This window comes from Danio aesculapii, chromosome 20 (assembly GCF_903798145.1).
Source record: "Danio aesculapii chromosome 20, fDanAes4.1, whole genome shotgun sequence".
Classification (NCBI taxonomy): Eukaryota; Metazoa; Chordata; class Actinopteri; order Cypriniformes; family Danionidae; genus Danio; species Danio aesculapii.
Genome location: NC_079454.1, coordinates 53,707,478 through 53,735,049, shown reverse-complemented (window position 1 = coordinate 53,735,049; position 27,572 = coordinate 53,707,478). Strand labels below are relative to the sequence as shown.

At 34.2% G+C, this 27,572-nt stretch overlaps 1 protein-coding gene across 1 annotated transcript; it reads left to right on the top strand.

Annotated features, from left to right (window-relative positions):
- Positions 1-902: 902 nt before the first annotated feature.
- Positions 903-21,986, top strand: gata4 (GATA binding protein 4). Its single transcript, XM_056481476.1, has 6 exons — positions 903-1,490; positions 10,856-11,022; positions 16,184-16,309; positions 16,412-16,493; positions 19,851-19,972; positions 20,422-21,986. Exons 1-6 carry the CDS (start codon positions 1,016-1,018, stop codon positions 20,506-20,508), a joined length of 1,059 nt encoding a protein of 352 aa, XP_056337451.1. The 5' UTR covers positions 903-1,015; the 3' UTR covers positions 20,509-21,986.
- The last annotated feature ends 5,586 nt before the right edge of the window (positions 21,987-27,572 follow it).

Genomic DNA, 27,572 nt, shown 5'->3' with positions numbered 1-27,572 from the left:
ACCCGACCTTCTTGCTGTGAGGCAACAGTGCTAACACCTGAGCCACCGTGCCGTCCAAATTACACGTTATGTACTGCCTAAATAAATGGCTCAAATGTAATTAATATAAGTCAAGCCAACGTTGGTTTTGTTTACATTTGAGCAACCCAGCATTTTTAGTTTCAGAAATAGGGCAGGACAAGGTAAGGCATGTTTATTTATACAGTCTATTTTATACAATTCAAAGTGCTTTACGTAAATAACAATAAACAAACATAAAATACAATATAATAAATAAAAAAATTACAAACGTGTCGATTATTGGACGCGGACATTGGGTGTTTTGTGCATTTAGGCTATAACAAAAAAATGGGTTGTTTTATTAAAAAGTAATTTAAATTTCATTAAAATGTCATTAAAACGCTATAATAATGCTGTGTACTGTAATGTGCAACACCAACCCAGACACTATGCACTTTAAACTATTAAAAATGCTCATAAAAGTCACTTTTTTAAGCTTTTCGAGGTTAAAAGTTGTTAGAAGAAAAAATATAGGTCACATAATGCAATTTATAAAAGCATAGACAAACAGGGAAAATAAAAAAAAATAGAAACATGAATCACAAAATATGGAAAACTGCTAATGCAGTGTATATTTTACTTAGTTATTATTATATTAAACGACATTGTGGAAAGGTGGTAGGTTATTTAAGGTTGAAAATGTAATTAGGACTATAATGCAGCGTGGTCTTTAGGTTACATTATTTTGGTGCAACATTTTTACAGTATACAAGGTCAGAGAACTGAGATGCGCTTTACCGGAGGCGGAGAAGGAGATAAAGAGAATTGAAAGAGAGAGAAAGAGAAACTGGGAGGAGAAAGTTTCCCCAGTCTGTCCACCCTCCTCATCCCCCGCTGTTTTCTGTCAGGAGAAGCCGAGCAGAAAATGCTCTCTGCGGGCGCAGGGTAAAGGTCATCCCGGTGAGCTCCGGTTCCCGACAGCCGCTCGTGGAGCAATAATCGCTCACCTGTGGATATGTATCAAGGTGTAGCGATGGCCGCAAACCACGGAGCTGCGTCTTACGAGCCCGGTTTCCTCCATAACTCGACTTCTCCGGTGTACGTGACACCCACTCGGGTCACTCCGATGATCCAGGCACTGCCGTACCTGCAGGCGCCCCAGCATAGCAGCCCGGCGTCCGGACACTCTGGATGGGCACAGCCGGCCACGGAAAACACCTCCTATAACGCAAGCACCGGGCACCATCATTCTCCGGTGTCCAGATTCACTTTCTCCACAAGTCCTCCGTTAACTTCAGGCCGGGATACCACGACTTATACGAGCCGGGAGCATTTCGGGTCTCGGGCTTTGAGCGGCTCTTATCACAGCGGGTACCCGGCGTATGTAAGCCCTAATATCGGAGCCTCTTGGACGGCTTCGCACTTCGACAGCTCCGTGCTGCACAGCCTTCAGTCCGGAGGAGCGGCCGCTGCCAGACACCCCAATTTAGGTGAGAATTCACACGCTTTTAAAATACTTCTTAACTTTTATTTCTTAAACAAATGATTAAAAATGTGTATAAGTGTACATTGGAATTATTCAGTGGGTTTACTAATTTTTTAAAGCTGTGGTTGCAAACAATTTATATAGGCTGAATTTAAACAAATTGATTTAATAGGTGTCCAACTTAATTTGTTTTAAATTCAGCTCATAAATTGTTTGCAACCACTTACCTTAAAGAAATGTAGGAAATCCAATGAATCATTTTAGTGATATCTTTGTAATATAATGTGTAAAAACTGTGTATCGTTAATTTTAACTTGGATAGTTTGTGTGTACATGAGAAATGTAATAATAAATAAATACAATTAAACCTCAAATTTCACATCTTCAATTATAAAAACCTAAACTGTATATTTGATTGCAAAAATGTTGATTTATTTATTTAATCAGTTCGAATATATTATGTTGTAGAGTGAAAACAGCAATCATTTTCACATAGAAATTGTTATATAGAGTGGGAACGAAAGCAATATTTTTCAGGTATCTCTTTTTAATAAGAAAATCTTTATTTCTTTCACTCAAATGTTGCTTGTGTGGGTACTTAATGAAAAATTTAATGTAATTAAATTATAAATATGACATTTCAAAGTAGCTATAGCCTAAAAACCTAAGTTGTATTTTTATATAGGCCTACATAATACCTAGCCCATAATACAAAATATTCTGAACATATTGAATTTTTATTGATTGATTTTATTATCATTTTATTGATAATAAAGTTCAAAAATATGTTGTGGAGTAGGAATTGCTGTGTTAAGGAGAACGGGGACGAAAGCATTTTTATATTGAGGTAAAGTTGGTTTTACATTCACACATTTTCTGTCTCAATAATAGTACAATTTTAATAATAGTACAAGTATTCTTTGCAATGTGTAAACAGTGAAATCATATTAGCAGCCAATGACTATCGAAGTACAACATTGTTCACAGTCAAATGAGTAATGCTAATGTTGTTATGAAGCCATATTTACGTGTGATTTCAGACCAAATATTCAGTGTACCATGGTAAACAAAATAGGGAGCGCGTCACAAGCTGTCACTGAACGAATGTGCGAATATGAAACCCACATTACCTCCGTATTTCTTATTAACCTAATTTTGTGTTGCTATATTTTATTCTTGTTGTTAGCATATTAAGTGAGTGGATAATGTTTTTTTCGCTCGGATGTTGTTTGTACACAAATGAAAAATAAAATTAATAGCAAATACGACATATTGAAGAAGCTTCAGCCTAAAATCCTAAATGGTATTTTCTTGTAAAAAAATAGATTAATATTAAATTATATGTAATAAATTATATGTTGTTGACTGAAAAAAATGCAGTACGTTTCGCGACTGATTCATCCTAAAGAGAAACGCCTAACAGCGAGTCTGACATTGTTTTATAAGTTAACAAATCAGTCAATGTAGGCTATCGTTATACACGACAAATGAAATAAACAATGCGGGATTTATTTATTTTATTTATTTTTATTTATAGGGATATATCATATTCAGCCAATCCTTAAATTAAATATGTTGCAAGTTTGTTTTTTTAAGCATTTGGAGTTGCGTGCAAAGTAATGTGCAATGTATTTTATAAATAACATTACAGGAGGTTTACAAGAGAATGTATGGACTTAAACACTGAACTTCATATGTACGGTTTAATTTTTTAGTATTTTTATTTTACTTTAATTAGTTTAATTGTTTATTTTATAATATTATTTGTCGGTTATTTTCCTTATATGAAAAACGTAAATGTCTCAAATTTGTACAAGAGTTTATATGTATTGCAGTGATATTATAGGCCTAAGTTAGTTGTGTATTATTATTAATACTAGTTGGAAGTATGTTTTAGAGACATTTCCAGTCAATGATTAGAAAATATAGCCAACTTTGGAACTGCAGGCAAGGAAAAAACAGGTTATAAAACAGATTTTGTTTTACAAGAAAACCCAATTTGCACGTTCCTCTTCAAAATGTCGCTTAGCCTCTATGGGCTGGCAGCGTGTTATACTGATTATGTAGAGACTTCTGCGGGGAAATATTTGACTAAATGCAGACTTACATGACAGGTTGATAAATGATAGGATTTATCAAGCAACTGACTGTCAGAGCATGTGAAACACCCTGTCGATCTGTTTATATTACATAAAGTATTCATCATTCGTTTTCCTTCGGCTTAGTGCCTTTTTATCAGGCGAACGAACCGCCAATTATTCTAGCATATGTTTCACGCAGTGGATGCCCTTCCAGACGAAACCCAGAACTGGGAAACACCTATACACTCTCATTCACACACTATGGTGAATTTAGTTGATCCAATTCACCTATAGCGCATGTGTCTGGACTGAAACGCCGACTGGCAGAGCCGGGACTCGAACCTTCTTGCTGTGAGGCCACAGTGCTAACCATTGAGCCACCATGCGCCGACATAGTATATATATTATAGATTTAATATGAACAATTATGAGTCGCTTTGAAGAAGTTTATTTTATTTTGTGGCCATTTGATCATTGGGACTCTCCTTGACCGAGAATGATTGTTTTTATTTCTTCTTCTACTTTTCTTTAACCCGATTGACACATAATTAAATGAATGTAAAAATTGTCAGGATCGTAAAATAAACTATTAATATATTATAGAATAGCATTAAACAGAGAGCAAGCTCTCACTTTAAGAATCTGTTTAATCTGACCTTTAATTAGTCTGTAATCAGACTGATTTTGTTTAATTAAATGATAAATTATACTGTTAAATATTAATGTTATGATTATTTAAATGAACATGAGCTAGCTTTTGCATGTTTGTAATGACACAAACTTAGTCACGTTTGTCGTTTTTATATAATCAAAGGATTATTAAAGTTTATCAGACACAAAATACATCTTTTACGCGCTTTCAACACAAAGATTCATTTATTCATTCATTCATTTTCCCTCGGCTTATTCCCTTTATTCATCAGGGGTCGCCACAGAGGAATGAACCGTCAAAAAAGATTGTTTTATTAATATATTAATCATTATATTGCATCGAACCTGTTTAGAACCTGTCAGTCTTTAATACGAGTTTTTTTTTAATAGTTTAAATGAGATAAATGAATATATAATTCTAATAATATAATGGTTTGGCCTATATATTATTTGTATATAGCTAATTATATACCTATAAATGATATCTAATCATATATATACTTATTTTTAATGTTACGTTTCTCATCTTTATGATGATATGAAATCATGTCATATATATTAGAAAGAACGTTAAAAATCTATTTATTGATCATTTTAATGTAATGCAATGTGAAAGGCTTTGATTTGTAAATATTGTTACTTGTGATTAAGAGTTAAATCACTTTCATTAAAAAACGCAAATGTTTATAATATTTCTGACCGATTTTGACCTATTTTAGGGATTAATAAATGATCAGTGTGTATATTTTATTTGATAGCCATGTATGAATGTCATTTAAAATATTTTATTGATAGGGTTTTAATTAGGGTAATTAATGCCTAGTCTAAATATGAAGAATGATTTAATCTGGTCTAATGATCTAATGAAGTTTCGTATGATTTATTTAATACATTTATTTCAATATCTGTGTTTTTAAATTAGCCCATATTTAATAATCAAATATAGCATCATTAAAATTGACAACTGTATAATGTAAGCGTGTTTAATTTTCCCCGTTTAAAATCCATTATTATAGGTTATTAAATTATATTTGTTATCATATATTTGAACTGATAATATTTCGCAGATGCCTGTGAACTGGGGAATTCAATTTTTATTAAAATAGCACAGTCAGCTGTGCCACATAATAACTACACAATTGTTAATATGATCAAGATTTGAATTTCAGTTTTATTGTTATATTGTGGTGTTTATGTTGAGACATAATCAAATCCGTCTGAATGATGTTTGCTTGGAAAATAAAATGAATGACAGAAGCAGATTTTCATTAAACTCAACTGATATGAACACACGTGACCTTTGAACATCACGTGCTATTAATAATCTGTCATAAATAAACTGGACTTTAACACTAGACTAAAGCAAGCTAACTCACTCACTGTCTTTCGGCTTAGGGTTCCTGATTTATCAGGGGTCACCACAGCGGAATGAACCGACATATATTTATCTGGTGTTTTAATGAAGCGGATGCTCTTCCAACCGCAACCCAGCATTGAAAGAAGCTTTATCAATTAATGTAAAATCCAGTGTTTCGTAGAGGTTTTAATTATTTTCTATTAATTATTTAACAGAAATCCAAAAGCAGTCTTAATATAAAATCAAGGCTTTAAATGTCAATTTCCCAAAAAGGTGTTGTCATGTAAATACGGTTAGGTCTAATCTTTTTCATTGAGCATTCTAGGAAAGTAATCAGTTTGAACTATTTGCATTAACTAAAATGCTGGGGTTGTGTTTAACCCAAAGAACAAACCAAAGTTGGGTTAAAAATTTATGTGATTTAAACTTCATTAAAAAAATAACCGAACGCTGGGTTTGTCGCATATGGCTAATTAAAATGCACTATGCACTGTAAAAAATCTTGCTGCCTTAAGTTTTTAAGTTGAATCAAATGAACTTTTCTTGTCATCTCAACTTATATCAGTCAAACTGATTAAAATTATTAAGTTAAACTTCGTATAAAAATGTATATATAGACAAAACGTTTCTCGTTTGTCGCAGGAATGAGCCTAAACAATACAATTTCCATCGATCTTCGACTTCGTTACGTATTTTTTTAACTTTAAAAACATATTAAACGTTTCTAAAATCTTACCTGGCAGTTTGTTTTACGTTAAACAGAATTCGCGCTCTTTTTTGGAAAAAAAGCCGCCTACTTTTTAACGGTCGTCTCAATCATTTTGACTCAGGGCAGCCTAAAATACACTTATTAAACTTTTTCCATCAAGACAATAATACTAGACTACAATTTTGTCATGTAAATACTGATAAAAGGAGTTGATAAATGTTGGGTAGCTATACTTCAAAACTAGACCTAAATCATTACAATTGTAGGCTATTACTTGACTAAATAATCGCATATAGGCTATAGAATAGAAATCAAACTCCTAATTATTTCAATTTGAGTCAAACAGAACCTTTTAACTTTAAAACTTTGTTTAACTTTGTCTAAGAAACACAAAAACTAAACAATTAAAACAAAAAACGTTTCAATAGTGGCACCATATTTCATATTGGCGTTATTTAAAGTTAATTTTAAAACATGTGCAGTTGTCGGACAAATATAAGATATTTTATAACTCATTCATTCATGTTCCTTCAGCTTAGTCTCTTTATTCACCACAGCGGAATAAATTGTCAACTTATCCAGCATATGTTTTACACAACTGCAAACCAGTATTGGGAAAATATTTTATAATATACATAAAAATTATAATATAAATAAAACTTTCTTTAGTTCAAATTGTGTTAATATGCTAAATATCTATAACACAAAACATATATTTACAATTACTCTACTAATCTGAATTTATACCTTATATTGTGAACAATTTCAGTTAATTATTTTCACAATAGTCTTGATAAATGGTAAATGCTCTTCAGTTGAAAAATAGAATTATTCTACAAATACATTAATTTTCTTCGGCTTGGTCCTTAATTAGGAGACGCCACAGCGGAATGAACCGCCAATTTATCCAGCATATGTTTTACACAGCGGATGCCCTTCCAGCAGCAACCCACACGCTCATACACTACGGCCAATTTAGTTAATCAATTCCCCTATAGCGCATGTGTTTGGACTGTGGGGCAAACCAAAGCACCTGAGGAAACCCGGGGAAAACATGCAAACTCCACACAGGATTCGAACCAGCGACCTTCTTGCTGTGAGGCGACAGTGCTAACCACTGAGCCACCGTGTCACCATTTACAAGTTTGTTTATCTGAATTGATTTATATATAACTGTTGAATACAGTAGGCTATGCTATTTAAGACAAGAAGCCTATTAAGTAACTAAATAAAGTGATGTAATTAATTTTAATAAAGTAATAAATAATTAAATAACCCAAAAATTAAAAGTAATCCAGTACTTATACTTGTATTCCAGCAGAAATGTGATTTAATTAATTAATATTGGTGTCGATGAGTGAGTGCTTGACCTGCAGCCAATAAGACTGAGGTGATCGACATAAACAGGCTGTTATTGTGCTCATTGAATCGGGTGATTTGTTAGCGATCTGACAGGCTTTTGTTCAGTTTTCCTGCCGTCAGCCTTGAATATGAAGACCACCGCGTGTCTCTTATTAATACATCATAGTGATCCTGTAATTATATGTAGAGATGAAGTCTAAATTATTCGCCCTCTCCTTAAATTGTAAGTATTTTAATTAAGTGCTGTTTAACAGATGTTTTTACAACATGTTTTTAAACATTTTACTAACTCATTTCTTGTGTGTTTGCCTTGATGACAATATTTATTAGTTATTTTTCAAGATAGTATTCAAGTTAATGTGCAATTCAGAGACTTAACTAGGTTAATAAGGTTAAAATTAGGGTAATTAGGCAAGTCGTTGTATAACAGTGGTTTGTTAGGCAATCGAAAATGAAATATTAAGCTAATAATATTGAGCTAATTGTTGTTTTTCAATATAAAATAAACGCTTTACATAACAAGAAAATACAAGTATAAGAAACAAAAACAACGAAGATTGAGAATTATTAAATAACAGATTACAAATGTACTGTGAAAAGTGTCTTGCTCTGTAAACATCACTTGACAAATATTGAATATTGTTTAAAATCAATAAATATCCCACAGGAGGGCGCTTAATTTTGACTTCAACTGTATATTCAATGCAGAAATGGACGTTTATTCGTGTGTGTGTGTGTGTGTGTGTGTGTGTGTGTGTGCGTGTGTGTGTGTGTGTGTGTGTGTGTGTGTGTGCGTGCGTGCGTGCGTGCCTGCGTGCCTGCGTGCGTGTGTGTGTGTGTGTGGGCAGTCGGTGATTTATGAAGCTCGTCGCACTGTGTTTGAAAACCTCAGAATGGTTTAGTGAGAGAGATAAATGTGCGTGTGTGTGAGCGTGTGCGTGTGTGTGTGTGTGTGTGTGTGTGTCATTTGTCCTCATTGATCCATCTCTCAGTGTTGTGTTTAAGGGCCCCTCAGGGACCGCTGGTGATCTATGAGCTCTGTTTCCATTTATAAAGATTAGCTCAGTTTGTGCAGGACGGACACTTGAGAGAACACACACACACACGCACGCACACACACACACACACACAGACTGACAGGCATCTGTCTATTATCAGCCGCAGCGCCTCCTGTCGGCTCTTTCAGATACTAAAATGTTAATTCATTCAGTTTCCTTCGGACTACCAACTATTCCAGCATATGTTTTACACAGCGAATGCTCTTCCTGCAACCCAGTACTGGGAAACACCCATACACACTCATTCACACTCATTCAAGCTGGGTTTCCTCCGGGTGCTCCGGTTTCCCCCACAGTCCAAACACATCCGCTATATAGGGGAATTGATGAACTCAATTGCCCACAGTGTATGAGTGTGTGTGTGTGAATGTGAGTGTGTATGGGTGTTTCCCAGTACTTGGTCGCAGCTGGTAGGGCATGCACTGCGTGAAGCATATGCTGGAATAGTTGGCGGGTCATTCCACTGTGGCGACTTCTGAATGATTTTTCCATTGCAAAGTTTTTTCCCTATTTTTAACATTTTCAAATGTTCATTTTTTCTATTAGTTGTATTTTAACTTTTTAAATATTTTTTATTTATTATTACTTTTTTATTATTATTTAAATATGTTGTTGTTTTGAACAAAATTACAAGCTGCAAATGCATATTTCAGGCGACGCAGTGGCGCAGTAGGTAGTGCAGTCGCCTCACAGCAAGAAGATTGCTGGTTTGAGCCTCGGCTGGGTCAGTTGGCGTTTCTGTGTGGAGTTTGCATGTTCTCCCTGCGTTCACGTGGGTTTCCTCCGGGTGCTTCGGTTTCCCCCACAGTCCAAACGCATCTGGTACAGGTGAATTGGGTAGGCTAAATTGTAGTGTATGAGTGTGGATGGATGTTTCCCAGAGATGAGTTGCAGCTGGAAGGGCATCCGCTGTGTAAAACATGTGCTGGATATGTTGGCGGTTCATTCCGCTGTGATGACCCCGGATTAATTAAGAAAATTAATAAGCCGAAAAGAAAATGAATGAAAAGCATCCTTTTAGTCCCATAGATTTAAAGGGACAGTTCACCCAAAAATGAAAACTCTGTCATCATTTGCTCATCCCTCACTTGTTTCAAACCTTTATGAGTTTCTTTTATCTTTTAAACACAAAAACGTCAGAAATCTGTAACCATTCACTTTCTTAGTGTTTGTTTTTCCTACTATGGAAGTCAATGGTTACAGGTTTTCACATTTCTTAAAATAACAGAAGAAAGTCATGCATAAAGGTTTGGAACCACTTGAGCGAGAGTAAATAGTGAGTACATTTTCATTTTGGGGTGAACTGTCTCTTTAAGTTTCACACGTGTGTTTTATAGATTCTTCTCTACTGAACTACAGAATGAACAGGATTTAAAATGAACCTATTCTGCCCCTTTTTACAAGATGTAAAATAAATCTCTGATGCGTTTAGTGTGTGTGTGTGAAGTTTGAGCTCAACATAGCACACAGATAATGTTCTCTAACTCTCTGAAACTGAGCCTTTTAGGCTTTGATCCTAATTGTGGCGTTTTGGTGACTGTCGCTTTAAATTCAAATGAGACTGCTCTTTTGGACAGAGGGCGGAGCTACAAATGCCTGTGTGTCAGCATAGCAGCAGATTCAAAGCAGGACTAGCGTGCAGTGCTGGTCAGGTGTGCTTCAGTGTGAGTGTGTGCTTCTGTCAGTCTATGGAGACTCCTGTCACTGTTCATTTGTGCTTCATCTAAAACTCCACATCTATAATCCTCTTAGTCTATGCTGACATTATCTTCAGCAGCTCAAACACGCTACTGGCTAATGGACAGCTGCTTCTCACTCAGGGCTGCTGTTTATGCTAACGAGGGAGAGGTGGGCACTAGTGGGCGGGGCTTTCCCACTCTGATGACACGTACAAAGAGAGAATGTCAATCAAAGTGTTTCTGCAGACTGTTTTGATCAAGTCTGATATTAAACAATAGAATTAATTCAGGTTTATCATTAGAAGCTGGAGATATTCACACACTGCTGACACACAACTGGGTTTAAACCCCTAATAAAAGAGAGTTTGCATAATAGGTGCCCTTTAAATGTTCTTCAGATCCTTCTGTTTCTGATGTGTATGTTCATTTACAGTATTTTTGTTTATATATTTGTGTGGGTGTCTGTTATCAGAGTTTTTCGATGATCTGGGCGAGGGCCGAGAGTGTGTGAACTGTGGGGCGATGTCGACTCCTCTGTGGCGACGGGACGGGACCGGTCATTACCTGTGCAATGCCTGCGGCCTCTACCATAAGATGAACGGCATCAACCGGCCGCTGGTCAAACCACAGAGACGACTGGTGAGAAAATTCAAATCATTTTTATTCTGTTGTTTTTATTTCTTATACTTGTTTCTTTTATTCTAGTCTATGTAAAGCACTTTGAATTACCATTGTGTATAAAACACTCTTGATAAAATGTCAATAAAAGTCACTTTGTTAAAGTGTAGAGTTGAATTTTCTGCATCAAAAGTGGACAGAGCAGAGATCGACATACCATAATGCAATTCACAACTAGAAATAAACAAAAAACACCCTCGGTTTTAAAGAACACATGATAGGATTGTGCTTTAGACGCCATCTTGTGGTCAGATGTGGAAATTGTTGTTAGTTTGTACATTTATTGCGTTGTTTATTGTTAGTTTGCACACTTATTCCAGTGTTTATTGTTAGTTTGCACACTTATTTCAGTGTTTATTGTTAGTTTGCACACTTATTTCAGTGTTTATTGTTAGTTTGCACCCTTATTTCAGTGTTTATTGTTAGTTTGCACACTTATTCCAGTGTTTATTGTTAGTTTGCACACTTATTCCAGTGTTTATTGTTGTTTTCCACACTTATTGCAGTGTTTATTGTTAGTTTGCACACTTATTCCAGTGTTTATTGTTAGTTTGTAAACTTATTCCAGTGTTTATTGTTGTTTTCCACACTTATTGCAGTGTTTATTGTTAGTTTGCACACTTATTCCAGTGTTTATTGTTGTTTTGCACACTTATTCCAGTGTTTATTGTTGTTTTCCACACTTATTGCAGTGTTTATTGTTAGTTTGCACACTTATTCCAGTGTTTATTGTTGTTTTGCACACTTATTCCAGTGTTTATTGTTAGTTTGCACACTTATTCCAGTGTTTATTGTTGTTTTGCACACTTATTCCAGTGTTTATTGTTGTTTTGCACACTTATTCCAGTGTTTATTGTTAGTTTGTAAACTTATTCCAGTGTTTATTGTTAGTTTGCACACTTATTCCAGTGTTTATTGTTGTTTTGCACACTTATTCCAGTGTTTATTGTTAGTTTGTAAACTTATTCCAGTGTTTATTGTTGTTTTGCACACTTATTCCAGTGTTTATTGTTGTTTTGCACACTTATTCCAGTGTTTATTGTTAGTTTGCACACTTATTCCAGTGTTTATTGTTAGTTTGCAAACTTATTTCAGTGTTTATTGTTAGTGTGCACACTTATTCCAGTGTTTATTGTTAGTTTGCGCACTTATTCCAGGGTTTATTGTTAGTTTGCACACTTATTCCAGTGTTTATTGTTAGTTTGCACACTTATTCCAGTGTTTATTGTTGTTTTGCACACTTATTCCAGTGTTTATTGTTGTTTTGCACACTTATTCCAGTGTTTATTGTTAGTTTGCACACTTATTCCAGTGTTTATTGTTGTTTTGCACACTTATTCCAGTGTTTATTGTTAGTTTGCACACTTATTCCAGTGTTTATTGTTGTTTTGCACACTTATTCCAGTGTTTATTGTTAGTTTGTACACTTATTCCAGTGTTTATTGTTGTTTTGCACACTTATTCCAGTGTTTATTGTTAGTTTGTACACTTATTCCAGTGTTTATTGTTAGTTTGCACACTTATTCCAGTGTTTATTGTTGTTTTGCACACTTATTCCAGTGTTTATTGTTAGTTTGTACACTTATTCCAGTGTTTATTGTTAGTATGCACACTTATTCCAGTGTTTATTGTTGTTTTGCACACTTATTCCAGTGTTTATTGTTAGTTTGTAAACTTATTCCAGTGTTTATTGTTGTTTTGCACACTTATTCCAGTGTTTATTGTTAGTTTGCACACTTATTCCAGTGTTTATTGTTAGTTTGCACACTTATTCCAGTGTTTATTGTTGTTTTGCACACTTATTCCAGTGTTTATTGTTAGTTTGCACACTTATTCCAGTGTTTATTGTTAGTTTGCACACTTATTCCAGTGTTTATTGTTGTTTTGCACACTTATTCCAGTGTTTATTGTTAGTTTGCACACTTATTCCAGTGTTTATTGTTAGTTTGTAAACTTATTCCAGTGTTTATTGTTAGTTTGCACACTTATTCCAGTGTTTATTGTTGTTTTGCACACTTATTCCAGTGTTTATTGTTAGTTTGTAAACTTATTCCAGTGTTTATTGTTGTTTTGCACACTTATTCCAGTGTTTATTGTTGTTTTGCACACTTATTCCAGTGTTTATTGTTAGTTTGCACACTTATTCCAGTGTTTATTGTTAGTTTGCAAACTTATTTCAGTGTTTATTGTTAGTGTGCACACTTATTCCAGTGTTTATTGTTAGTTTGCGCACTTATTCCAGGGTTTATTGTTAGTTTGCACACTTATTCCAGTGTTTATTGTTAGTTTGCACACTTATTCCAGTATTTATTGTTGTTTTGCACACTTATTCCAGTGTTTATTGTTGTTTTGCACACTTATTCCAGTGTTTATTGTTAGTTTGCACACTTATTCCAGTGTTTATTGTTGTTTTGCACACTTATTCCAGTGTTTATTGTTAGTTTGCACACTTATTCCAGTGTTTATTGTTGTTTTGCACACTTATTCCAGTGTTTATTGTTAGTTTGTACACTTATTCCAGTGTTTATTGTTGTTTTGCACACTTATTCCAGTGTTTATTGTTAGTTTGTACACTTATTCCAGTGTTTATTGTTAGTTTGCACACTTATTCCAGTGTTTATTGTTGTTTTGCACACTTATTCCAGTGTTTATTGTTAGTTTGTACACTTATTCCAGTGTTTATTGTTAGTATGCACACTTATTCCAGTGTTTATTGTTGTTTTGCACACTTATTCCAGTGTTTATTGTTAGTTTGTAAACTTATTCCAGTGTTTATTGTTGTTTTGCACACTTATTCCAGTGTTTATTGTTAGTTTGCACACTTATTCCAGTGTTTATTGTTAGTTTGCACACTTATTCCAGTGTTTATTGTTGGTTTGCACACTTATTCCAGTGTTTATTGTTAGTTTGCACACTTATTCCAGTGTTTATTGTTAGTTTGCACACTTATTCCAGTGTTTATTGTTAGTTTGCACACTTATTCCAGTGTTTATTGTTAGTTTGCACACTTATTCCAGTGTTTATTGTTAGTTTGCACACTTATTCCAGTGTTTATTGTTGTTTTGCACACTTATTCCAGTGTTTATTGTTAGTTTGCACACTTATTCCAGTGTTTATTGTTAGTTTGCACACGTATTCCAGTGTTTATTGTTGTTTTGCACACTTATTCCAGTGTTTGTTGTTAGTTTGTACACTTATTCCAGTGTTTATTGTTGTTTTGCACACTTATTCCAGTGTTTATTGTTAGTTTGCACACTTATTCCAGTGTTTATTGTTAGTTTGTACACTTATTCCAGTGTTTATTGTTAGTTTATACATTTAATTAAATGTTTATTGTTGTTTTGCACACTTATTCCAGTGTTTATTGTTAGTTTGTACATTTAATTCAATGTTCCAGTGTTTATTGTTAGTTTGTACACTTATTCCAGTGTTTATTGTTAGTTTATACATTTAATTCAATGTTCCAGTGTTTATTGTTAGTTTTCACACTTATTCCAGTGTTTATTGTTAGTTTGTACACTTATTCCAGTGTTTATTGTTAGTTTATACATTTAATTAAATGTTTATTGTTGTTTTGCACACTTATTCCAGTGTTTATTGTTAGTTTGTACATTTAATTCAATGTTCCAGTGTTTATTGTTAGTTTGTACACTTATTCCAGTGTTTATTGTTAGTTTGTACACTTATTCCAGTGTTTATTGTTAGTTTGCACACTTATTCCAGTGTTTATTGTTGTTTTGCGCACTTATTTCAGTGTTTATTGTTAGTTTGCACACTTATACCAGTGTTTATTGTTATTTTGCACACTTATTGCAGTGTTTAATGTTAGTTTGCACACTTGTTGCAGTGTTTATTGTTATTTTGCTCACTTATTGCAGTTTTAATATTATTTTGCACACTTATTGAAGTGTTTAATGTTAGTTTGCACACTTGTTGCAGTGTTTATTGTTATTTTGCACACTTATTGCTGTGTTTAATGTTAGTTTGCACACTTGTTGCAGTGTTTATTGTTATTTTGCTCACTTATTGCAGTTTTAATATTATTTTGCACACTTATTGAAGTGTTTAATGTTAGTTTGCACACTTATTTCAGTGTTTATTGTTATTTTGCACACTTATTGCAGTGTTTAATGTTAGTTTGCACACTTGTTGCAGTGTTTATTGTTATTTTGCACACTTATTGCAGTTTTAATATTATTTTGCACACTTATTGAAGTGTTTATTTGTAGTTTGCATCATTTTTGCAGTGTTCAATGTTATTTTGCACACTTATTTCAGTGTTTATTGTTAGTTTGTACACTTATTACAGTGTTTATTGTTAGTTTGTACACTTATTACAGTGTTTATTGTTAGTTTGTACACTTATTTCAGTGTTTATTGTTAGTTTGTACACTTATTACAGTGTTTATTGTTAGTTTACATGATTGTTCAATGTTAGTTTGCTAACTTATTCCAGTGCTTATTGTTATGTGCAATTATTGAAGTGTTTATTGTTAATTTGTTATTTTGTACACTTATTGCAGTGTTAGACTTATTGCATAACTTTTGCACACTTATTTAAGTGTTTATTGCTAGTTTGTATGCTTATTGCAGTGTTTATTGCTAGTTTGCATGCTTGTTTCAGTGTTCATTGTTAGTTTGCATGCTTATTGCAGTGTTTATTGCTAGTTTGCATGATTATTTACTGTATTTATTGTTAGTATGCATGCTTATTCTACACTATTATCAGTTTTGCACATTTATTTTTGTTATTTTGCACAATTATTGCAGTGTTTATTGTTATTTTGCACACTTATTCCAGTGTTTAATGTTTGTTTGCATGCCTATTCATGTGTTTATTCTTAATTTGCACACTTATTGCAGTGTTCAATGTTAGTTTGCTCATATCTTGCAATGTTTGTTGTTATTTTGTACACTAATTGCAGTGTTTATTGTCATTCTGAATGCTTATTGCACAATTATCTTTGCATATTTATCATTGTTATTTTACACACTTATTGAAATGTTTATTATTAGTTTGCCCACTTACTGCAGTATTTAATGTTATTTTGCATGCGTATTGCAGTGTTTATTATCTATATTCTGTCTTGTCCTCACTGCTCTCTCTCTCTCTTTCTCTCAGTCTGCGTCCAGACGGGTGGGTTTATCCTGCACAAACTGTCAGACGACCACAACCACGCTTTGGAGACGCAATGCAGAAGGAGAGCCGGTCTGCAACGCATGTGGACTCTACATGAAGCTCCACGGGGTCAGAAATCATTCCGTATATGCAGTTCTACATATGTCCAGCAGATAGAGACAGAACCAGTAAAACCACAGCTCTCAGTGTTTATTCTGCTGTTCTGCTCAGGTTCCTCGTCCTCTCGCCATGAAGAAAGATGGCATTCAGACACGAAAGCGCAAACCCAAAAACATCAGCAAAACCAAACCCGGTGAGTGTCCTGTCTGCTGTCATAAATCCAGAATCGTTCATTGTAAACTGACGGTCAAAATGTTTTCAATTAATTTTGAATTAGCTTTTTATATCTTTTAAGAAGAGTCTTTTTGTGTGGAGTTTGCATGTTCTCCCCGTGTTAGCGTGGGTTTCCTCCGGGTGCTCTATGGAGCTAATGATATGCCAAAACAATCTGAATTTGAATAGTGTTCATTTGAATTATTGACAGTTGTAATTTAATAAATCTGAATTTTTATATGCCGTTAACATTTTAATTTGAATTTCTTATTTGAATTTGAATTTCATAACTTGAATATTGAACATCTGAAATTTAACTTAATTTTTCAAGGCTGAATTTTTCTAGACGTATTTTCTAACTTCAGTTTTTGTGTGTTGCAGATATTGAGTTTGTAAAAATACAGTTTCAAGTTTTCAAGATGAAGAAATTCAATATCCTAAAATTCAAAACCAGAAATTGAGATGGTGAAATTCAGACTCAGCAGAAAGTAGGTCAGGGGTCATCAACAGGGAATTATGGCCAATCACAGAGCTGCGTGAGTTCACTTGTGTATGTGAGGCTCAGAAGGACACAATTCTTCTGCAAACTGGCTAATCGGGGGTCAGCTATTTTCAATAGTGTGTGTAATAAATATATACATGCTTCAGTGAACCAAATTCATATATTTAATTCAATTACATCTCAATGGTTAATCAATTTTATTTATGTTTTCAGTGTTTAAGAGCTGATTCTGACCTATAGTGTAACCTCTGATGAGTTATTTCAGCAGACACAGACCTCTTACACCTTTAAGTCACATTGAAGGAGCTTTTTCAAGCTTTTTCCAGGTGCATTTTCAAACTGTTCCAGCATTTTACAACTGTGGCAAATGACATATCTGCATGCACACTTTTCCTCATCAGATTATACAAGATGCTATTTGTTACAATATTCTATAGTATAGCAAAGCATGTAGTATAGTATTTAAGAAAACAATTAATGATTTGTTTGCCCAAAACCCATTATCATCACTGAAATGCTGCCTCTTAACCTTAACCTTACATATATATTCAGATGAATGATTTGATTTTGCATGTATTTAAAAATATTACATCATTTTGGCTAAAATACATTGAAACTAAAATGTCCAGTGGGTGGCGCCAAATCTCTATCTTCGTCACTGAATTGCTCATTCAGATTAGTTCGAATCGGCTCATTTACAAATGAACAAAGTGACTCACTATTATGACTCGCTCTGAGATTTCTTGTTAACCTCGTTTGGTAAGTGCTTAAAACTTTGTTTCACATTTTAACAACATAAGAGGTGTTAAATAGTCTATATTGTTGTGAATAAAGTACAGAGAAAGCCTCTTGATGAGTTTTCAACATGTTTGTTTTATGTGACCCGAAACCAAAAGCAGCCTTCCTTATGCTTAAATCTAAAAGACATGTGAGTTTAATTTTACATTAGCCAATATGTAGATAAACAACATTTATTTTTACCTATTTCCAGACTCCCCCCAAACCCCCACCCTCGTAATTCTCACTCTGTAATTCGTCCATATGAATCAATCAGAGATCAGTGATTTTAAGTTTGACTTTTCAGTGATCGTCTAGTCTTCCCTGTTGATGACCCCTGACCAAGCGGCAACCTCCTGCTCTCCCTCGGGAAGCCAATACGGAAGTAACTGAAACTGCAGTTCATCAAAATTCCGCTAGTCCTGGCTCCATAATAGAGCTAAGTTGCAATTGAGCCCTCTGTTAGAATGGCCAACTTTACAGCAGAAAAAAAGGTGTTTACAGCCTGGTACAAAGAACCATTTTGGTTCATATAGCTATTATTACCCTCCATGACAACTGTGAGGGGGTGAATTGTTTTATAACTCATCCATTTTCTTTATATTAGGTTATTTTAAGTTTGCATAATTAGGGGCGTGGCCACTTGAGTGACAGCTAGGTCTCGCTGGTCGCCGTCACTTCACCTCAGCTGAATCCGGCAGATTAGCCACTGATCTCGGCATATTCATCGTATTTTTGTGTTGTTTTATGTGGCTTTACACAGTCAGCTGCCTTTTGGACTTATTTCTTACAATTATCAGATGATATGGGATGCTGTGGGCATTTAATTGTGCTCACAAACCGTTCACGTGGCCTCCGTTTCCCATGTGAGTAAAGTTATATACTTGTATACCATCTCTATAAATGTATTTGTTTTATTTAAGATCATTTATCATTAATATTTGTCTTTAGACCCGTAAAGCACTCCAGAATCTGTCAGATTGATTAGCTGTAGGCTCTAGATCAGTCATCTGAAGCGTTATCATACAGTGTTATGCTGGAGTTCATCAATAGTCTTGCATTTACTAACACACACTATATCTGAAGTGTTTTCCTCCTGTAGAAAAACATCATAAGAACAATGTTTAGTGGCTCAGTGTATAACTACAGTGTTTTTAAAAGTCTAAACACTTTATTGATATAGTGTACAGCCAAGCACATGTGGTCAGAACACAAACGATTCGCAGGTAATAAAGTATCAAGCGTTTCTCCCAAAGTAAAGTCTGTCTGCCAGGTCTAAGCAAAGTGCCAGCAGGTGTCTGTAGCTCCGCCCACTCTCCGCCTCTTTGCCCTTGTTTGGTATCCCGCCGAGAGTGCGATGACGCGCGTACAAAATGGCGACGGTTGGCCGCGCCTACTTGTAGCTCCTTTTGCGCTCTTCAGAAACCTGTCACGGATACTACGTCCATATATTTTACAGTCTATGCCCCTGACGTTCTGCTGAATCTGAATTTCACCCTCTCAATTTCTGGTTTTGAATTTTAGGATATTAAATTTGATGTTCTGAATTTCTTCATCTTGAAAACCCAATGAAAATACACCTAGAAAGATTCAGCCTTGAAAAATTCAGCTGTCTCTAATTTCAGATGTTCAGTATTCAAGTTATGAAATTCAAATCCAAATAAGTAATTCAAAACAATTTTAACGGCATATAAAATTCAGATTTATTAAATTACAATTGTCAATAATTCAAATGAACACTACTTAAATTCACATTGTTTTGGCATATAATTAGCTCAATAGTGCTCTGGTTTCCCCCACAGTCCGAACACATGCGCTATAGGGGAATGGATGAACTAAATTGGCCGTAGCGTATGAGTGTGGGTGTGAATGAGTGCATATGGGTGTTTCCCAATACTGGGTTGCAGCTGGAAGAGCATCCGCTGAGTAAAACATTTCCTCGAATAGTTGGCGGTTCATTCCGCTGTAGCGACCCCTGATGAATAAAGGGAGTAAGCCGAAGGAAATAAATGAACGGCTAATAATGATGCTGACCTTTGACCTGTGTGTGTTTTGAAGGCCCCTCTGAAGGTCAGTCGGCGTCCGGCACTGTGAACTCCAGTCCAACAGAGGAGACGCGACCCATAAAGACTGAACCAGACACAACACCGCTCTACACACACCACAACATACACACACAGGTCAGACAACACAACAACAGACACACACAGGTTAGACAACAGACACTGCTGACTACTTTACACACACCATAACATATATCAGGGCTCTCATACTCACATATATACATATATATATATATATATATATATATATATATATATATATATATATATATATATATATATATATATATACTAATTGGAATATTTCTGTAAATACATATTATTTAAGTACATTTAATGTTTGTATATTCAAACAACGCTATTGCTCAGTTATATTCACATGAATGGTTTAATAATTTGATTTAATTATTATATATTATTATAAAACACAACATATTTTTTACGTTATTGCAAATCTCAAAGTACAAACAACTCAATGTTGTTCCTGTTAATAATATTTGTCATGTACTAACTGAATTGAAGTGATTCATCTTCAACAGACTTTAATCTTTGCTTCGTTTATGCAGGTATCTGCATTTCCAGCATATATGGGGTCTCCAAGCGGATCCTCCAGCTCCAAGAGTGAAGTGTGGAACAGCCTGATTCTGGCATGAACACACACACACATACACACACTCCGGAGGGATCACGGAAACATCACTGAAGATACTGTACATTCAGTGTGAAGCCGAACACTGTGCTGAATTCAGATTAACAGCATCTGACTGTAAACTCCAGGATTAAACGCAAACCAGGCAGATCATGATGTACAGTTGAAGACCAAATGTGAAGTTTTAATAATTTTTTCATATATTTTGAAACATGTTAATTAGCAGAGCACAGGCATTTATCACTTTAATGTTATATTAATGCTTAAAATAAGTATCAGTTAATCACATCCAAAATAAAAGCCATAATTTAGTGTTCCACCAGTGCTTATATACAGCCATATCACACTGCTACAAGTGTGATATTGTGTTTATACAACAGTTCAACGGCATAATTGTGTACATAAAAAAACATGGAGTGTCTAAAAATCCCTTTGTATGAGGAACTACTTTCTTCCACCATTCATTCACATCTGCAGCTGACGTCAGAACAGCAGAAGCCGCTGCTCATTCACCAACATCACTGTAGAGCTAGTGTTTGAATGATCCTCTAGCGTAATGTCTAAAGTGATGACAAAACAGCTGATTTTACTGACACTTTAAGATTATAAGGCTGAACAGCATGAAATGCCATCAGTCTACAGAGATTTCCCAGTATTTCTCTGTTGCAATCGGGAGATCACAATAGCTAACTCAGAAAAAGCCAAAGCAAAGTAAACACTAGCAGATTACTATGGTATAAATACAGCACTACAACATACAAAAGAGAGAGAGATTGACTTGGAGTGTCACTCACCTGTTCTGTAATGATTTGATCAGCTGTAGTTTGAAACGTTTACTGAAAAAAGAGCTGTTTTCCTTCTCTAAGGGCTTATTATATGGTCTCTGTCGCCATCCTGTGGCGGAGCATCAACCGTGCTCAGTATGACAGACTAATGGCTGCTAATGCGCTGAATCTTCTAAATGATAAACATTTAAAATAGGCACTATCCTTATAAATAAACTGCATAGTTGCAATCTAAACAACTACATTCTTGACTAAAAAAGCCTTAACAGTACATTATGTTGTCCAACAGCTGCAATATTTGTCAAACTGTATAGTGAGTTCATTGATCTGCTGTCACTCTATATGGGCGGAGGAATACACAAGGGTGAAGAGGCTATACGAGTGCTGTTATTGCAGAATATCGCACGGCTATCAGTTAATCAGATTCCAGGTCCAGATAGAACTGTTGTATAAATGTATATAAACATACACAGGCATGCATATTCTTGAGAAAATGTTTATTTAAATATAAAATATATATGTTTATAATACAATTTATATATAAAGTTAAATGTCTAAAACAAAATTGTTTTGCATAGTTTTGTTTCTGTGTGTCACATGTACATAATAAACATATATAATACACACATATGATATGTCAAAACAAACTTTTATTTTGGATGTGATTAATCTTCCCTCAGCACTATATTTTATTCTTTTATTTGGGCTGGATTCGCTGGAATAAATAAATAAATAAATAAATAAATAAATATATATATATATATATATATATATATATATATATATATATATATATATATATATATATATATATATATATATATATATATATATATATATATATATATATTATTAGACACATTTTTATTTCTTTTTCTTTTTTCCCTCTCAATTGGCTACAGAACAAACAAATGTTGTCCAATGACTTCCTTAATTAACCTAATTAAGCTAACTTGATTAACCTTCTTTAAATGTCACTTTAAGCCAAACACTAGTAGCTTGTAAAGTAACTAATAAAATACTGTCATAATGGCAAAGACGAAAGAAATAAGTTATTAGAAAGTAGTTATTAAAACAATTGCTTCAAAATGTGCTCAAAATATTTGAAAAATAATTAAAATTTCACATGAAGGGCTGATAAATGTTTGTTTTTTTCAACTACAAGTTGCTACAAGTGGACCAAAGCATGTGATTGATTAATTTTAAGCATTACTTTAACCCTCAGAGCCCACAGAATACTTCATTTTTTACAGGTAGATCAGTAGTGATGAAATGATTCACTCGACTCACGATTCGATTTTCACACAATATGAAGAATTGAAGGTGTCCTTTTATTAGGCGATTACTTTACATTATGTCAGATCTAAACAGAAATTTTAAAACAAACCCAAAAAACATACATAAATAAATCTCTTTATATAAGCAGAGTAAGACTTTGCCTGCAGCCACTGGTTAATAGTGAGAATTGGTGCTTAAATTAAAGTGTTTCCATTATTATTAAAGCATTTTTATTCATTCAAAGGAACAGTTCACCCCATATTTAAAAGCTTATTTACTCAAACTCATGCTATCCTAGATACACCTTACTTCCCTCCCTATATAAAAGTAGATTTTTAGCTGAAACTTTAGTCTTTGCTGAGTAATAAATGTGTACCGGCACTTTAAGAGTTAAAAAAGCACATACTGTACAGGCAAAACTAAATGAACACCAGATTTGAAGGTCTTATGATGTGAAACGGTCAATCAATGCAAGAAGCTGAACTTTATTTACAACACTATTACCTTTAATCCACAGCCAACATTTATTCATCTCATAGCAACTCTGTTTACTTCCTAAATGAATCATTAGAGTCAATGATTCAGTGATCTATCAGTAGATTTTTCAAAACGAATCAGCAATTTTGAATGAATCATTTGAATGAATGATCCTGAATCACTTACCGCCATCTACTGGCTGTTTTATTGTATTCTTTATTTATTCTCAACAAAACACACACAGCAAAATAATATCATCTTTTTTTTCTGCTTCTCCACTGAAAATAGTTCCAGAAAAGGCATAGTAAAACATTTACACATCTCATAGTAGCTCTGCTTCCTTCCTAAATGAATCTGCTTCTAAACGAATCATTTGAATGAATGATCATGAATCACTTGTTGCCACCTACTGGCGGTATTATTATCATATTTATTTATCCACGACAGACCTAAACCAGCACAAAGATACACACTATAAAAAATCAATCTTGTTTTTTCTATTTCTTCACTGAAAATAGTTCCAGATACACCATAGTAAAACATTTATGCAATAAAGCAATAATGCTTCCTTTCTTATTGAATCTATTTCTAACCAAATCAAATCATTAGAGTCAATGATTCAATGATCCATTCACACATTTCTAAAACAGAATCAGCTGTTTTGAATGAATCCTTTAAAAGAATGATTATGAATCACTTGTTGCCACTTAGTGGTGGTTTTATAGTCATGTTTATTTATTCATGTCAAGCCTAAATCAGCACAAAAACACACAGTAAATTAATAAAATCTTGCTTCTTCTGTTTCACCGCTGATATAGTTCCAGAAATGTCATAGTAAATCATTTACACATCTCATACTAACTCTGCTTCCTTCCTAAATGAATCTGTTTCTAGACAAATTGTTTGAGCCAATGATTCAATGATCCATTCAAACATTTCTAAAAAAGAATCAGCTGTTTTGAATGAATCATTTTAATAAATGATTATGCATCCCTGTTTCACCACTAAAAAATGGTTCCAGAGAAGCCAAAGTAAAACATTTGCATCAATGATTCAATGATCTATTCATATGCTTAAAAAAAGAATCAGCTGTTTTGAATGAATCGTTTGAATGAATGATCATGCATCACTTGTCGCCATCTACTGGTGGTTTTATTGTCATGTTTATTTATTCATGACAGGCCCAAACCAGCACAGAAACACACAGTAAAATAATATAATCTTGTTAATTTTCTTTTTCTCCTCTGAAAATTGTTCCAGAAACCCAATAGTAAAACATTTACACATCTCATATTAACTCTGTTTTCTTACTAAATGAATCTGTTTCTAAACTATTTCTAAACATTTAAATAAATGATTCAATGATCTATTCACACATTTCTAAAACAGAATCAGCTGTTCTTAATGAACCATTTAAATGAAGTAGCCCAAATCACTTGTCGCCACCTACTGGTGGATTTATTGTTATATTTATCCATGACTAGTCTAAACCAGCACAAAATACACACAGTATTGTATTATAACCTTGTTTTTTCTGTTTCTCCACTGAAAATAGTTCCAGAAAAGGCATAGTAAAACATTTATGCGTCTCATAGTAACTCTGTTTCCTTTCTAAAAGAATCTGCTTCTAAACGAATCATTTGAATCAACGATTCAATGATCCATTCACACATTTCTAAAAAAAAAATAATCAGCTCTTTTGAATGAATCTGTTGAATGAACAATCATGAATCATTTGTCGCCACCTACTGGCAGTTTTATTGTCATATTTATTTCTTCATGACAGACCTAAACCAGCAGTGAAATATTAATGTTGATTTTTTTCTGTTTCTCCACTGAAAATAGTTTCAGAAAAGCCATAGTAAAACATCAATGCATCTTATAGCAATAATGTTTTTTTCCCTAAATGAATCTGTTCGAGAATGATTCATTTGAGTCAGTGATTCAATGATCCATTCATGCAATTCTAAAAAAGAATCAGCTGTTTTGAATGAATCATTTGAAGGAATCACTTGTTGCCACCTCCTGGTGGTTTTATTGTCATATTTATTTCTCCATGACAGGCCTAAACAGCACAGAAATACACAAGAGTAAAATATTATAGAGATAACAGACCTATTTCTGTGTGTATATCAGTCAAATGTTGCCTTTATAAATATCTATTGTTTTGATGATTAAATTCATGCCACACAATTTCAATGCAGACTCCAGTGTGCACATTAAAAGCTGATGCATACATAATGATTTAAATAAAGCATCTAAGTTTGCACTAGAAAATGCAATACTTCTGACTTCTGAAAACTTATATTGCAGTTCCGCATATGACAAAATGTTTAGAAACAATATTTAAAGTGGACCTATTATGTAAAAATCAGTTTTATAAGGGGTTTAAACCCAGTTGTGTGTCAGCAGTGTGTGAATATATCCAGCTTCTAATGATAAACCTGAGATAACTCTATTGTTTAATATCAGACTTGATCAAAACAGTCTGCAGGAACACTTTGATTGACATTCTCCCTTTGTACGTGTCATCAGAGGGGGAAAGCCCCGCCCACTAGTGCCCATCTCTCCCTCATTAGCATAAACAGCAGCCCTGAGTGAGAAGCAGCCATCTGTCCATTAGTTTTTTCAATATGCCACGTAGCTCCGCCCTCTTCTGAAAAAGAGCACAATCTTATTTGCATTTAAAGCGACAGTCTCCAAAACGACACAATTAGGATCAAAGCCTAAAGGGTCAGATTCAGAGAGTTAGAGAACATTATCTGTGTGCTATTTTGAGCTGAAACTTCACACACACACACTCTAGAGACATCAGAGACTTTATTTTAGGATTCTTTAAATGAAGCTCAAAGCACTCCTGCTAAGTATTTTATATTAAATGTTTATATTTAGTCATAAATCCTATTAATCTCGAGCATATATTGCAAATAACTATCAATGTTGAGTTCAAAGATAATTCAGATTCGTTCCAGTGTATAGGTTTATGATCAGAAGCACCTAATATTGAGATCGGACACCTTTGCAATATTATAGTGTATTAATTTTACTCGCAGTATTGCTGTCACTACATTTTCTATGGCCAATGATTTAGGTAAAACACACTTCCTTAAATCTGGGTAAAAAATAACCCCTAACCGCAAGTTTTACTTCCTTTTAAAATCAGATTTATAAAAAGCCCTCATAGCAGCTGAGCTCCTTTAATTATATCTGATTTTAAAAGAACTTCTTGTATTTATTTCGAAGAAAACAGACCTACGGTAAAGCTGTGCATTTTGTGCATCTGATTTTTCATTTTAGGCTCAACATTATAGCATTCCTCATTATTAGCATGTAAAGAAAAGGCCTTCTTGTAATTGTTTTTCTTATATTAGCTTTATTTAGTATTACTTGTATATAAAATGTCTGTAAAATGCAGAATAACTCACTCCATGTTTAGTTGTTTTTGTTAAGTGACGCAACATGTATGTGAAAATTAATCTGGTTGTAATTGTAAATTCAACTGAGGTTTTCCATTTTGTAGATGTCCGATAAATCTGCTTAATAAAATGTCATAATTTAACAATTAAAAACTGCCCTAGTGTTTTATTTTATTTGTCGAGGACAAAAGCAATACAGTTTCAGACATATGTTAAAGATTATATGTAATGTATTGTGTGTTTATATAGCGCATTTATCATGTATGGACATACACACAAAGCACTTCACAATCATAAAGGGGGGAGGGGGGGCTCCACCACCAGTGTGCAGCTCCACTTGGATGATGGGACAGCAGCCACATGGCAACGGCGCCAGTGCTTTGCAACACACCAGCTGTAGGTGGAGTGGAGAGACAGTGATAGAGCCAATGTGGGTGGGGATGATTGGGATCCCCTGGAGGGAATTTGGAGGGCCAGGACACCATCGTTACACCCCTACTCTTTACCAGAAGTGCCATGGGATTATTAATAACCACAGAGAGTCAGGACCTCGGTTTAACATCTCATCCGAAAGATGACGCTCACTGACACTATAGTGTTCCCTTCACTACACTGGGGTATTAGGACTCACACAGACCGCAGGTTGAGCGCCCCCTGCTGGCCTCTCTAACACCACTTCCAACAGCAACCTAGTTTTCCCATGTGGTCTCCCATCCAGGTACTGACCAGGCTCAGGCCCTGCTTAGCTTCAGGGAGTAACCACTCTTGGGCTGCAGGGTAATATATACTGTGTATATGTATGTATGTATGTATGTATGTATGTATGTATGTATGTATGTGTATATATATATATATATATATATATATATATATATATATATATATATATATATATATATATATATATATATATATATATACTGTATGTAACATTTTGTATTGAATCATAACATATAATGTGTAAGCAAAATGTGCACAAAAGAATAAAAAAGTCGAATTTTATATTAAATTGTTTCAACCATACTTGAATATATGCCTGTACGGTAATTATTACAGTAAATAACTGTGCAGTTTTACATTTTTGAATGTACTTGAATGCAAAATATGCACAA